The sequence below is a fragment of the Meriones unguiculatus genome, chromosome 20, assembly GCF_030254825.1.
Source record: "Meriones unguiculatus strain TT.TT164.6M chromosome 20, Bangor_MerUng_6.1, whole genome shotgun sequence".
Taxonomy (NCBI): Eukaryota; Metazoa; Chordata; class Mammalia; order Rodentia; family Muridae; genus Meriones; species Meriones unguiculatus.
Genome location: NC_083367.1, coordinates 54172261 through 54188531, shown reverse-complemented (window position 1 = coordinate 54188531; position 16271 = coordinate 54172261). Strand labels below are relative to the sequence as shown.

Genomic DNA, 16271 nt, shown 5'->3' with positions numbered 1-16271 from the left:
TTCTGCTCTTGCATGTGTGGCGTGGTGTGTTTGCAAAGTTGCACAACCCCACCAAACCCGGAGCTAAGATGGCTGTCATTTCTGGAGCGCATCAGTCTAGATGACAGATATGCTTTGTCCTGTAAAGATTCTTCTTTCAAAGAATAATTCAGACCCCAGCTGCATATTGGTAACTATATTTTAAACCAAAAGTTCCTCACATAATAAATACATTTTATGCACATTAACTTCAATTTTACTTCAGAAAGCTATTTACAATATAAATAATTATAAATGAGGACACTTTGCAAGATATCATTGACATAGCTATTATTTCCTACTTTACATTCCAAAGTAAAAGTTCAGATTACAAGTTTATACTACAGTATCACTAAAAACTATACATTGCAAGAGGGTATTTCGGAACCAGCATCTTCTCTCACAAATATAATCCTTTTAATAGAATGTCAGTCAAAAAACAAGCATAAAATATTTTATTTTTCTTGAAGTGCCTCTTCTTTTTTTTTTTTGAAATCCATTCTTTTGAAAAGAAGTTACAATTATTGTAAAAAAAATTTGTCCGTGCCAATTTCATTTCTTTTGAAATGTAAACACATCATAATTTTTGGGTAAAAACTGATAGGATGTGTCTAAGGTTAGCAGATTAGGACAAATTCCTCTTACTTAGTTTATGAAGGCAAGTTCACACAGCAAACCCCAGCAAAGAAAACTACAATGCTTAGTTTTAAAATTACCAATTGCAATTTCTTGTGCGAATCATCATACATTCACATTGCATATAGCACATTTTTAAATTCTCAAAGTAAGATAAAAGTGATTGTGGGGGGGTGTGTACTTTTCTGCACACAGGCTTAGAGAAGGAACTCGGAACAAATGTCCATATGGAATTGACTGTCATCTTACCTTTAGAATTTAAGCACTACCCGTACAACCTTTGTACACAAGAAATAAGTACCACACAAAACTTTCCCCCAAGAACATTTTCAATTTATGATACACTTGCATGTATCCACAGCTGTTGTCACCCACTTAAAATTTGAAACATCTTATTTAGCATGTATTTTCACAGTAAGAGCTAGCCAACAGATTTTACCTACAGTGAAATTCTTATTCACAAAATAACCTGACATTTACATGAATGCTCAATTACTTATTTGGAGGAATTACATTCGTTTTGAAGTCAATCAGAAAGCCGGGATGTCTGCATGTATCATTTGAGTGACCTAAGAATCCAAATCCAGACATTCAGTTTTGTTTTGTTTTGTTTTTTTTAACAAGAAGGACTGCATCACAGTGTAAACTACACCAAGGCAAGATTTCCTAGTCAAATACTCGGTTTTCACTCTGTCACTACCAGGTACTGCTAGTACAAATAGTTTAGTCGTTAGCTGGTTTTGAGAGAGACAGAGACAGACAGACAGAAAGAAAGAGCAAGAGACAGAGTTATAAAATAGCAAGTCTGAACTCAGGATGTTTCCAGCTGTATTATCACTTACTTGATCTAGATGTTGGGTGGGGGCCCTTTCATTTTATCTTAAATATCTACTCATATTTTCCAAATAATCTCGTATTAAAATTAAACTCTATGTAAAAAAAAAAAAAGAAAGGGAAATGGAACATATTATTTGTATTAGGAGATCCCATTAAAGCTTATTTTAACTGGGATTCTTTGCCCGAAGGCAGTATGTGGCAGCAGGGGCACAGGCAGCATTACGAACAGTGCTCACTGGCAATACTCTAGCCCTATAAACGATAACCTGGAAATAATAAGTGGTTTTCTATTTAAACACTGAAGGAATCGTTTATTACATCCTGTCTGGTTTTGAATGTCCGATCGGTTCTGTTGTAGTGTCTTGTACAGGCAAGAACAGTTTAGAAAAGCTGTCTCATTAGATTTTGCATGTGATATCAAAAGATTTGTGGGGGTGAGGCACACACAAATGTCTGACCACAGTGTCTCTGACCTTAAGAATACATCTGAAAAAGAATACATCAACTGTTTGTTCTCAATAATAATTTTAACAGATTTTTTTCCCCAGGAAAATTTAGGGAAACATGTATTGCACTGGTCATACACAGTTTTAAATTTTATCTTGGTAGAGCAAGTAAATTGTCATCAGAGATATTCTTAATATTTCCAGATAGAATGGGCTTTGTAGAGACCAATGAGCTGTGTGTGTTATAGCAGTATAATTGAATATAACATATTTTTATGAACTCCCAAAGTGATGGAAGGAAAGATGCTTTTCAGGTTTTCCATATTTTTTTAGTAAAGGTAGGAAAATCAAGAATTAAAATGAAGCAAATTTAAGTTTAATTTTAATTGAATAAGTTATTTGAAGTGTATTTATTTTACACCCCATATTTTTAAGACACAGATAACACATTCTTTATGAGAAAATTTGTTCCTCTACAGGACAAAATAATGTGGATTACAAATACATTTTATATATCTACACCAACAGCAAGAAGTCATCTAGTTGTAAAAGGTCAATTAATTTTTGGGTCCTTTATAATAATCATGCCATTCTGTAAAGCAATGTAAGCTATATATATTATGACTCTATGAGGCCCTATATGCAACATTATAAAACTGCCACTGCAAAATTGACATTTGTTTCATTAAATGGTTTATGTGTTTTAAGTGGGCCAATCTACTAAGATTTTACATAAATATGTAATGTAGATGATTCTGTCTTCCTTTAAGAAATATTAGCTATGGCATTCTGGGAAGCATTGTTCCTCCTTATTAGGATCTGTCTGTTGTGGTCACATTTTATTCTTGTATGAGTTATCCTCCACATAAAAACTCAGCTGGCATTCCTTTAGTGACAAACACCTCTTAGAAGGTACCTCTGAGGCACCAATGTACACCTCCCCAGCAATAGGACCTACTTGTACAGATTTTTCTGCCCAGAATACATATTCATCAGATATTTGTGCCTGATCTACAGAATTCTGCAAAACCTTCACCATCCTGAAAACATTTTTCATGTTGATATTTTATCCAAATTACCTGATCTTTGTGTTTCTTGGAAATAATTTTCTCAAAACTACTTAAATATTTTTCTTATGGTTCACATATTAATTTTCATTGTCCTTTGAACATGTTGAAAGCGTATTGAAGAACATAAGCTGTTTTCTCACTGCCTTGCACTTGTCTTCATTTTCACTAACACCATCACTCTGTTATCCCCAAGAAGTAGTTGTTTGATTTTATGTAGCCTCTTCTCTCATGTACAAACAACCCAAGGCTCAACTCTAAATTTATTATCATACACACTGTCACCAAAATGACTGTGTTGAGCGATGAAAATATAGTACTAATCCCTGAGTGTCCAATTCCATGTAATGTTTTCATAATTATCAAGTCCTTCCAGTACATTCTCCTCCTTAAATATGGCAAGAGTAACAGGCATGGGGATTCTAAAAAATATGATCTATGAAACTTTTCTAACCACACATGTCACTTTTCTTTGAATACTAGAGAATAGTGCATTAAATAAATTTAACTATTTTTTCTTCCCCCTCATAAAGTTCTACCACCTACATTTGGCTGTATCTAAGAGAAGGTTGACTGCAACTCTTCCTGCCTGAAAGAGCCCACGTATTTCTCAAGTAACAAAGTATCTAGACCTCTGCTAGGGTATGAAAACTCTGGAACCACCAGACTCATAGCAGACAACTCATAGCAGAGCTTTAACTGCTTAGGAGTTTGCTTTCAGCAGACCAGTGACTCACAGAACCTTGGATAGGAGCTGCCCTTCAGACAAGAGAACCAGGGTGCATAAACTATGAGTGATGCATCTCTGTTCCCAAAATTAAGTGACATGCAAGGTTCAACGCAATTCAGATCCTGCCATACAGCTCACTGGATTTTCCACTGTGCCACATGGACAAATGGGCAAGTGTGTCATTTTCGTTGTTTACAAACAGCGAAGGAAATCAACATTTTCCTGTGGCTTCCCTGTGCACCCTTTGAGCCACCTGTGTATCTCCCTAAGCTTTTATCTTCGGCTCTGTCATGAGGCTCTCCACTTGCATATCTGTGCTTTGTAGCATTTTAAAATACTTACCTCCTTGCTGTGTATCATTCTACAACCCTGCTGTGCCCTTTCTTCCACTGAGCCACTTAAAGTTAAGTAGGCCACATTTTTTTTTTAATGTATCTCCCAAAATTTCATTGCTGTGACTCAGAAAAATCCTTATTGTTGTGTCAGCGCATTCCTGGTCCCTGTCTAGCTCAAAAGCAAGGTTGAGTATCACCTTTTCCTGATTGCCTATGATGGGTGCCAGGTGAAAGCACATTCGTGTACCATCCTCAGAATCACCTCTCTAATTTACACCTGAACCAAACGAGTGGACTACTTTGAAACCATGAAGAAATTTGTTTGCAAGATGTATCTCCCTTTTCCTCATTGTTTTGGGAACTGATATTTCTTTGAGAAGCTGTATGTGGTAGGTAGAGAAAAGTACCTATTTTGTGTGTTTATGCATGAGAAGTGTACGTGGCGGTTTGTGAGCGGCATATGATCTGTGTGTATAATAAATTCTACTAGATTGTCACAACACAGTGGTTTCATTCATAAGCCCTTCTATGTGGTATATATGCTTAATTTGTATTCGTTTTTTTTTTTCAATTCAAACTTGTCTATAATTGTTTCTCTGTAATATGTGGGCAATTTCTGTATTCCTTTTAGCTCACTTATCTGTGTACAAGTGAATGTTGGCGCTATGTTTTCTCTGATTTCACAGGAACGCATGTCAAATAGCCAGGAATTTTAACTTAGCCTCTCTAACAATCTGTGGCATGGTAAATGCTGCTAATGGGGTATTAAACGATAAATATGTTCCAGAGACCCTTGAAGAACAAGATATCTTAGAAAAACATCAACTTCCATTGGTTATTATAACAGATGTTCCCTTGTGTCCTTGTGCTGGGTCTGGCTGCATCCTTAGATGAGAAGTTACATCAAAGTGTGAACCATTACAGCCCAAGGAATAGTTCCTAATGGTCTCACTGTCATATAAATGTTCCAGGGCATATCCAGTTAATGTATAGGCATGCTTGTCAAAGTACTGCCGGTGGGAGCCAAAGCAGTTTGGAGAGATGGCAGGATGGTCCCCCGATGTCTGATGAGGAGACATATCTGAGTGTAGATAGTCTTTAGCCAAGATTAGACTGGATTTTGTAATGCGATCAGAACTCGGACTACTTATCCGAGACAGTGCGGTAGGGCTGTTATCATAGTCATTCTCATGAGGGCTGAGCATCTTTCCCTCTCTCTGCTGCACATGGTCACATGGCGAAGTGCTGGCAAGAGCTGAGCTGCGGCAGACTTCACCTGCCGGTGGGGGCTGTTGATAGTTTGCAAAACACAGGGAGTGCTTTTTCCCGGCCCCGTTAATGGAGGCCAATTGGTCTGGAGGGGCTTTCCGTAGCTGTAGTCTGTTCTCTTCCTCCTTAATCATCTGCTGGGTGGCTCTTATGAGAGTTTCAATTTTGCTAGGTTCATGAGGGCTGTTTTGATACTGTTCGGTGCGGAATCGGTCACCTGATTCACTGGCTGACCCAGGGTCTGGAGAGCTGACCACACTATCTTCATCCCAGTGACCTCGACCTACATCACAAAAAGTAAAAAGTAAGTGGTGTCAAAATACACACACACACACACACACACACACACACACACGTGCATTTCTTTCCAAAAAAAAAAAAAAAAAAAAAAAAACACCTTACATCTTTCATTTAATGCAATATTGGAAACAGAAACAAGCCTATATGACACAATATTTACATTTGTACTAGAATTCAGATATATGTTAGATTCATATGTAATTGGTGGGTTTTCATTGCAGATAACATTTATAAAATGTTTCTGAGAAGATAAAACCCATGAGTTAAAATGTCAATTAGTGAAACAGTAAAATAGTCATATTTCTCCATATCTTATTAGACCTACACATCTACAAATACTATGAGGAAGATGAATACAATTTGGCTTGTGCTATTTTCTAGAGAACTGTCATGTTTTATGGATGCATGAAAAAAAATGTCAGTTTAGTTTAAAGAAGACAATTGTATAATCTGAACCATTATATTTTAAATAAGTCACTGAAATTTTTAAATAACTCTCGGTTTATTTTAAATGAGATTACACTAAAGCTCTAATGTTGTTTTAAAAAGAATTAGGAGTTGATAAAAATGCTTGTATATGGGTGTATGAATGGATGGATGACATAGCTGTAGAAATATGTTGTAATAAAAATAAATAAATATGTTGCTGTTGATAGTAGAGTAAGCACATTAGCTTCCAAGGTGACAATGGAAACTCTGGTTATTGATGAGACAGAAATAAAACTACTCATTTCTGAAACAAGGTCTGGAATAAATAAATATTAGCATTTTTATAACAACTTTTTTTCTGAACCAAAGAGGCAAGTCTAGCACTGACAAGAAATGCAGGCAAAGCACATTTCATAAACTAAATTATCTGAAGTCTGAAGTAAAATAGAAAAGGCAGGGACATTTGAGGGAATGCTGCAGAAGAGCCTCGTGTCACCAGACCATTACTTTCTGCTTTTCTTGTTTGATTTCTAACATTTTCTTCCAGCCCATATAGGTTAAACCAGAGCTTTGCTTCTCACCTTTATCTGACAGGTAATTGCCTTTTGCCCTGGGTTCCTAGTACCAGACTACCGAAATGTTTCTTGGTTCATAACAGATTGTTTACTCAAAGAAAGAGCAGAAAAATAAAAGGCAACAATGGAAAAAAGTTAAAATTGCTCATAGAAGTCTCTGCAGCGAGGACTCTGTGTGAGGGCACGTGTTCTAGCACATTTCTCAGGCTAAAGCAGGGAAAGTAGCAAAAGGGCTTTTATAATGTCACTGACTTTTAATAAAATGGGGAGATTATTAAACACCCTCCTAGATTCACATTTAGAATGACCGGAATAGACTCATCTTAACTCAATTTCTTTGAAGAAAGTAATTACTAAAAGTAATTTACTTTGTAATTTACAGAATAATTTAGTTTGAAGAAAGTATTACCAATTATTAAAGCTTTAACACTAGTGTTCATTTCTCTGGGCTGGTGAAGCTGTGTAACCGCCCCGAGGTGAATCCTGGTGGCTTCTCCACCTCTTTCAGCGTGGTGTTTTAGTTGTCATAGTGATGAGAGGCAGGAACTGGTACTTGATTCCCAGAGAAACTAAATGCCTATGATCGAACCTGTAGTCTGCTAAACAAAGACTGTCCTTTGCAACACGACAATAGACAGTTCTCTCACTGATAAACAGTTGCTGCGTGGAAACACTGAGAATGGCACTGCAATCAACGAAATCCTCGAGGCTTAATTTCTGTCCTTTATGGTTTTTAAAAAGAGAGATGAATTTCTTTCTCTCACCTGTCATAGATAGGTTAACACTACCAAATAAATACACTTAAGCTGGATGGACTTAGTTTTCAAAAATCCCACTGGTGTGGGTTTCTATAAATCAAAGGTAGAAAAACCACAGGGGTCATTTCCTCCGCGTACAGACTTCTGCTGGGAATCTGCTGTCCTTCAGGCTCTTACCGTGGATCCTGTGGACAGAAGTGATGTGGGGCATGCTGTTCTCATAGGCTTCTCTGCTCTCCGGGGAGGCCTTGGTAAGTGGCAAGGCTGCTCTGGAGCCCCACCAGGGGTCTCTCCCAGCAGGTGGTGCTCCCAAAAAGTACCTTCCTGCCTCACAGCGGCCTCCCTCACAGGCTTGGGTGTGGAAGTGCCTGTCTTCCACCAGCCTGGAATGGTCCAGCGCAAAGCCATAGCACAGCGAGCTGCGATCTGAGAACTGCCTGTAGGCACAGGACACTTCGTGCTGAGAGCCAGGCCTCTCGGCGTCCAGGAGCTGTGGGGAGGCAGTGTCAGTCAGGGGACTTCCACCCCACTGGCTGTCATGGTCAGATTCCGATCTTTCAGTGTGGAATCCCGAATACTGAAACCAAAGCGTCAAGGGACAACATCAATAATAAACAAGTTAGCTAAACAAAAACAGCCTTCATTCTGCACGAGCCCAAGGTCACATAAGCCGGAGGCAGCCAAAATAAGACTCATTGTATCATTAAGGTTCCCACTAACTTTGAACAATTTAATCAGAAAATCCTCCTGACTGTTGGAAGAGATAAAAAATAATAGCAAACATCAATGTCCTAGATACTGAATGAAATGAATTACCCAGGTAATCTTCATAACCCTTCAGTGCAATGCCAGTGTCTCTAGTGGTATGGATGAGGATGCTAGGGCACAGATTAAATAACTGACCAACACTATAAGGGGGGACTGCATTACAAAACCAAGAGCCAAAGGCAAATCCTTCACTACCACCCAAATAGACTTGCCTAAATAAGAGTCAAAAAAAAAAAAAGTTTCCTATTTTGTATCAATTTTCTTTTCATGTTTCTTCCTAGAAAAACGAGATAAAAACTAAAGCTTAAGGTACCAAGGTTCCTAGCCTTGATCTTTTTGTTAAATTTTATTTATTTGTTTATTTATTATTAATTGTATATGGGGAGAGCGTGTGACCAAATCTGAGGCCTTAAACCCCTGCTGCACTGAAGTTACAGGTTGTTGTAAGCCACGTAACATGGGTATTGGGAATTGAACTTAAGTCATCAAAAGCATTATCAGCTGTTGACCAATGAGCCCTCTCTCCAGCCCCTGGATAATTTGTTAACTCTCTGAAATTTGTGCCAGGTACACGGTCAGAAAAGCTACTAAATGCTTGCCTAACTCCAGTGCAATGCCACTTTGAAAGCCTTGGCCCGTATAAGCCGAGTTTGTTCACAGTTTTGTTTCTGAAGTTTAGTTACACATATGGGAGGAACGCTGGCCATCTGCCTCTGCTGGAATTCAGCTGCTCACCTTCTCCAAACTCCATCCTCAGGTGTTAAAAAACAAATCGTGAAATTGGAGCTAACAGGATGGCTCAGTGGGTAAAAGCATTTGCTGCCTAGAAGTGAGTTCAAGTCTCAAATCCCATAGCAGAAAAAGAAAGGACTCCTACATGCTGTCCTTCTGAGCTCCGTGTGTACATGGTCCCACGCAATGTGGCATATGCACATCCACACTCTCACGTGCACATCACACCTACACACACAGGTGCGCACAAACACGCATGCAATAGTTAATAGAATTTTTTAGTTTAAAAGGGAACCAAACAGCATCCTAGACCTCCCAAGAAAGTGTGCTCAGTTTCAGTGTGCTAAAATTGGTAGCATGTTAGCATTCATGGTGCTAGAAGGACCATGCCACCATCATTTACACAGCAACAAACCATGGGACATACAGTAGTGGCCTGCCTGCACATCTGCTGCTTAAATAGTGGCAGAAAGTGGCGCAGAAGTTGGTTGGATTTAAGGCCCATTACACGATTTAAGGAAGTCATGCCTGGCACTGGTAGGGTAGTTAAGCACTTGAGACTGCACAGGCATGGGTCTAGGGGAAAACCGAGCATTATGGGCTGATATAAACTCGCAGAGACAGTGGCAACATACACAGGGTCCACATAAGTTCAAGCCAGACCGAGTCCCAGCACCGACAGACGGTGGACATGGGCTTCCACTCCTAACCAAGAAACTATATGCAATCGACACCTCCTCGCCTCCCATCAGTCTTACTGGTTATATTAACCACACTTAAAGGCAAGCCCCATGCCCAGGAGTAGTTGGCCAACAAAAAACAAACCAAATGGTTTTTGTGTAGACTTTTTTTTTTCTCATATTGCTTTATTTGAGCATTTTAAAATCATATTGGTATTTTGCTTTACTTGTATAATTTGGTTTGGATTTTTGTGGTGTGTCTGTGTATCTGTGTATTTCAGTGTGTATTTCTTGTTTTCTTTGTTTTTGTTCATTTGCTTTTTAAAGAGAGACCAAAAGAGCACGGAACTGAGTAAGTGGGGAGGTGGAATGGGTCTGGCAGGAGCTAGGAGAAGGGGAAAGTATGATCAGAATATATTGTATGAAAATTTTTATTTTCAATTAAAATAAATTCAAATAAATGGCAAAAATCAACATAATATGGTAGTAGTTTCTGCCAATTATGGATTCCTAGTACCAACCATGATTTAGATAGGAGAGATTATCTGCTATGTATGTTTACCTGAACACACACAATCATACACAAAGAAAAGGGGGAAAAAAAGGAAAGATGAGAAAAAAGCACAAACCAATGATGACTCCAATGTTATAGATGCTGAAAGCAAAATGCAAGTCCAGAGCACACTTTCTCTCTTAGGCCACCAGGGGAATAACACTGATACATAGGAAAAGGGACCTGGGCTCCACTACCTTTGTCAAATAACCTGTGCTGAGCTTTTTATAGGACAAAGCAAATGCTCCACCTTCTACCAGGCCCCTCCTTGAGCATGACTCTTCTCAGCTGAATGCAAGCAGGAAACTACCCAGGGTGCTTGGGAAGAGAGCTAAGGCACCTCTGTTCTTGGCAAACAACCAAAAACTAAGGTTCACACTCAGGACAAAGCGGAATGCAAATTCCAAATTCAAGAATTCCAGTAGTTAGGAATGGTCATTCTGATTATTATTTTCATTATTTCCCAAGTGCACAATACGAGCTATCAGCATTTTCCACTAGTTAAAAAAAAATGTCCAACTTGTCTTCTTGCAGGACTGTAGACAGAAAATACCAAAGCACCCTGAGTCTCCACATCACAGCTTTCACCTGCCACAGCCTTTTCTCCACAAGTCTCTTCCCACATGAGACCAATTTCTCTTTCAGCAAAGCAAGGGTAACACATCCTGGTCTTCCTGACTGGGGAACTGAATACTACATACATTTGTGTTCTCCTCAGCGATGCTTGTCTCAGAAAGACTCAGACATCTGTGCTGTTCCAAGCTAGCAGTTGGCTGGACATCACTTGTTTTTATAAAAGTATAAACTAGACCTATTTTTGAAGTACTCCAGTCAAGACTTCTGAGCCCTGTTGAGTGGAAAAAGCTTTCCTTGAGTGTATATGAGAAAGTAATGTCACAGCAGAGAATGGTCTATGAATTGCTCATGAAGAAAATCCAACAGGAGGCAACCCAGGCATACAGGAGGTACATATTTCAACAGCACCTGAGAAGAACCTGAACGGAAGCCTCTTGTCAACAGCCTGGAAACCACAACAGTAAAGACACTGCCCGGAGACATTCAAGCAAGCGGAACAGGTGGCTCTCTCAGACCACGAGCTTAAAACGCTTTCACACCAAAGATCAAGTCTAGCCATAAATGTTTTGCTTCTCAAGGAAAATGTGTGAACTTGGACCGGCACACAAAAGTAAAATAAAACTCTGAAGTTACTCCCTTTTTTTGTTTGTTTTTAAGTGTGTGTCTGTGTGTGTGTTTGTGTGTGTATGTGTATGCTGTCTCACTGTATACTCTCTACTGTCCTAAAACTCACTATGTAAATAAGCCTGATCTCAAGTTCACAAAGATCTGCCTGGCCCTACCTCCCTACTGGAGTTAATGGCTTGCACTACCATTCCTAGCCACAGTTAACATTGTTGTGGATACCAAAACCCCACTGTTTGATTTGAAATATTTCTTTTAATTTGTTGAACTCTTGTTTATTTTTTGAGACTATATTATAATTACATCATTTATACTTCCTACCTCCACCTGGCTTTATATTAAATTCATGGCCTATGGTCTCTTTTTCTTTAACTGTTGTTATACACACACACACACACACACACACACACACCACTCCTAAATATATAAACTCAGCTCATACAGTTTTATTTGTGTGTATATGATCTCATGGCTGACCGCTTGGTTTTGGTGATTTGAAATATTTCAAGTATTTATTAAATATTTGGGGAAAAACAACAATCAGACAAAAACAAAGGCTGCCAGTGGCTGCATTGAGTTCAGGGTACAGTGAGTGCCTCCAGAGGAAGGCTCCGTTCTACCTCAGCTCTCCTTTTCCATTTATTGCACAGACTTGGGCAGATGATTCAAGTTCTTTTAACAAGAAGAGGGACACAACGGCAGTAATCTAAGGCTGAATCAGAGTCGCCTCACTTAATGAGAGAGGCATTAGGTCATGAGGGAGAGAGGAGAGACTTGTTCCCTCACGCATTCCTCCTGGGACTGTCAGGGTTATCTTGGCCAAACGCAAAACGAGAAATGGAAGGCATTACTCTAAATTAAGTAACATCAGCCAACATCTGGAGCTAAACACATACACACACACATTCACACATGGGTGCGCGTGGAATTAGGTGCTACCTGCAATTAGGAATCTAATTTTTAAACATTTAGAAATGGACCACAAATATCTACTACATAGCTGGGGTTGTAGGTCGGTGGCATGGTGCTTAATGAGCATGTATAATGCCTTAGGCTTCACATGCAATAACATAATACATAAATGAATGTTGTGAAACTGAATAGATTTTAATGAAAATTTTAATAAAGGAAACTTAAAGACAGTAGAAGCCCATCTAAAAGAACATAGATTAAAAGGAATAAAGGGAAAATGGTTGAGAAGTTTTTTTAAAGTTTGATAGTGGCTTGCTTATATGAATAGCAAAGGGATTAAATTTGTTAAAACGACTGGAAAAAGAACAAAGATAATCTGTCTATGCAATATCAAGACACACTATATCACTACTAATAAATTTCTAGAGAGATAGTTGGTTGTCAGAACACAGTCCAAGAATGAAGTCAAGCAAGGAGAAATATGAGTGCTTGTGAGAAAACTCCAAGAAAGCAAGACAAGTCCTGTGACCTCAGTTTCTTCAAAACCATGAAATTGTTATTGGAATGTTATTTTTTGTGCCCCTCCCAGGCATAGTGGATAGGAGTGAGTTTATTTCTGATTATTCAGACTATTGACAACTAGCTACTAATATTTGTTCATATGCTTCTATGGAAAAATAAGCTTGTCCTCCACCTGTGGCTGATACTCTGAATACCATTGGCTGTTGCCTGAGACTTGAGTCTACACCATTCATCATCTCCATTCCCTCAGGTCTCACAACTTCTGCAGCAGTGAACAGGTGATCAGATTAATAGAACATTACAGAGTACTCAAAACTAGGCCCATGGAAATAACAATTTATGCTTCACAGTTTGAAGGACTTTTGGACAGAATAAATAGTGATGCAGTAGCTAATTACTTCATTATTGAACAAATAATAATAATAATAATAATAATAATGGCCCTTAACCTAAGAGGTCCAGTGACAATTCTTAAAGAATGTCAGTGAGGTTAGAGATGTGAATCAGCAGTTAGCATTCTTGAAAGTCTGGGTTCAGTTCCCAGCACTCACATGGCAGCCCACCACTGCCTCTAATTCCAGTATTAGAGAATGCAATGTCCTTTTCTGCCCCCATCAAGTATCAGGCACATGTATGACACATGCATGCATGTATGCATTGACATGAAATTACATAAATCTTTAAAAAAGAAAAACAACCCAGAAAGGCCATACACTTAATAGTTTTTGAATAACACGTAAGGAAATCTTCAAGCACTAAGCCTAGATGAAAAGTTCTGAGGCTTGAAAACAAAAGTTAAATTTCATAACAACAAAATCATGATTGGTTGGAATATGTCAAAATCTTGAAACTCTGTTTTTCAAAAGTTTCTACTTAGAGGCAAAAAACAAGGGGAAACATTTGTAAAAAAAAATTCAACAAGAGACTAAATATGTACACTAAACAATTAGCTACCCAAATTTAACAATTTTTAAATGGGTTAAAAATAAGAATTAGCAATTACTAGACAGGATATCCAGGTAAAAAATAATTATATGAAATGATGTTTAACATTAGTGAACAGGCAGGAGCAAGTTAAAACCACAGTGATATGTTACCGCATGTCATCAGGTTGGCTAAGATTACAATAATGCTGACACCATATACTAGCAAAGATGAAGAAAAACAGGTCATACGCACCATGCTAATGGCAATGTTAAAAAAGACAGACACGCTGAGAAACAAGTTTTACATCTTCATAAAAGCCTAAATGTGCCATATGCAACCTGGCATACCCCTCCTCCACAAATGAAGACAATATTCATATGAAAGCCTGCATATGAATACATGTAAGTGCACGGCAGTGCCTCTACCCTAATTTCCAGGCCCCCTCTTCCTTTAAAATTATTTTTATATGAATAGAACTTACCGTCTCACCAAGTTCGAGGTGAAGAGTTCAGTGGTGTTACTGTATTTTCATAAGGTTGTGCCAATAGCAGCAGCCTCCATCCCTGGACTCTTCATCTCGGGATGCTGAACCCCACAGCCACTAAGTGAGAACCTGCTCCTCTTTTCTTGACCCCAGCCCTTAGCAACCGCCATTCCCCTTTCTATCTCCATGAATTTAACAATTATAGGAATCTCACACATATCTTTTTGTGGCTGGCTTATTTCACTTAGCAAAATGCCCTCAGGTTTATCCATAGTGTAGTATGCGTAATAATTTTAAATACATTTTAAAGTTGTAGAATGGTTGATGGTTGTAGAATGGTTCACATGACAGTTTCACCTGTCCCCTCATTATCTGATGACTCGGCCAGCTTCAACTTTTGGTATGGTACTTTAATAAACATTTGCATACAGAGATCCCTCACTAGGGCCCAGTAACTTATATGGACCTCATTTCAGTTTACAGGAGGGTTGTGAGCAAAAGTGGGACTGCTGAATTAAATGAAAACCCCGCTTCACATTTTTGAAGAAAGCTGTCATGCTGGTTTTCCAGAGAAGCCATACACATGATGCATTCCTGCTAACACCACACACACGAAGTCGTCACTTATCTATACACTCACCAACACTGGCTACCTCCTCTGTGTGTGCGTCTGCACGTGTGCACAGGAACACACGCACACTCATGCGTTTATCACAGCCATTGTAAAGAATTGTGAGGCTGTGTTCCATTGAGGTTGTCATTAGCATTTCTGTAAGATCGGGGATCTTGAACCTTCTCATGAATGTGTTGAGCACTGCATCTCTTCTTTGAAGAAATAGTTACTAAAATCCTTTGCCTGTTTATATGATTGCTCGGTTTTTGGTTTTGGCATTCTTATAGCAACTTTTTCCCCCTCTTTCTTTAATTTTTTTTGCTTTCACAATTCCAGGCGATTACTTCATGACTGAGCTCTGTCCATAATCTAGCTCTAATTTTAACAGCCAAAAACTAGAACACACTAGCAAGTCTTCAGACTGTGGATGGCTAAGTAAATGCAGTATATCTCTACCGTGAAACATTATCCAACAATAAAAGGGAATTAATAGTGTTAAAAAAGTATTAATACACACATCAGCATGGATGGATCTCTAAAGAGTCCTGCGTAGGGCAGAGAGAGACAGCCATGGGGAATTGTTCAATTCCAGTTATATGCCATTCTTTGGATATTATTTTATTTCTCAGAAGAGAATGGATCCGGAGTTTTACACGTGCTGGAAGCTCTCATATCCCCAGCCCTCTTTTTACTCTCCTATTAAAAAAGACACATTCTCATCATGTTGCCTGGTTTGGTCTTGAGCTCAGTCTCTAGACCAGGCAGGTTTTGACATTGCAATCCTTCTGTTTCATCCTCCTGATGTTAAAGGACTGAGATGCTAGTTACAGCTATAGAATATTCCTGTTGGCAAGATTAAAAATAAATATAAAAATCTACAGGTGCTTCTGAGGGTTTAAGAACCAAAGTAGGTACAGAAGAAAAATGACTGTGACTATTAGAGGGAAGCTTGTAAGATTATTGTGGGGTAAAAGGTTCTGTGCCGGGGTCTTTTCTGAGACTGATACTCCAACCAAAAACCATTCGTGGATATAACCTAGATAACCTAGAACCCTTGCTCAGATATAGCCCATGGAAGCTCAGTATCCAAGTGGGTTCCCTAGTAAAGGGAACAGGGACTGTCTCTGACATGAACTCTTTGACTACTTCTCCCTGAGGGGGAAGCATCCTTTCCAGGCCACAGAGGAGAACAATGCAGTCACTCCTGATGAGACCTGATAAGCTAGGGTCAGATGGAAGGGGAGGAGGACCTCCCCTATCAGTGGACTTGGAGAGAGGCATAAGAGGAGATGAGGGAGGGAAGGTAGGGTTGGGAGGGAATGAAGGAGGGGAATTCAGCTGGGATACAAAAAGAATAAACTGTAATTAATATAAAAAATAAAAATTTTAAAAAAATGTTCTGTGCCTTGATAATAACAGTGCAATATCATAGTTATGATAATGAAGTGCAGTTTAGTGAGATGTTACCATCACAGATATT

General features: G+C 38.8%; 1 protein-coding gene across 1 annotated transcript in view; it reads right to left on the bottom strand.

Moving 5' to 3' along the window:
- Positions 1–269: 269 nt before the first annotated feature.
- Sim1 (SIM bHLH transcription factor 1) overlaps positions 270–16271 on the bottom strand; it is a 68737-nt gene continuing 52735 nt past the window's right edge. The window contains exons 10-11 of the mRNA XM_021657961.2: positions 7578–7977; positions 270–5621 (exon numbers count right to left, since the gene is read on the bottom strand). Of these exons, the coding sequence (XP_021513636.1) occupies positions 4891–5621; positions 7578–7977 (1131 nt within the window). The 3' untranslated portion in view covers positions 270–4890. The remainder of the gene's footprint in view (positions 5622–7577; positions 7978–16271) is intronic.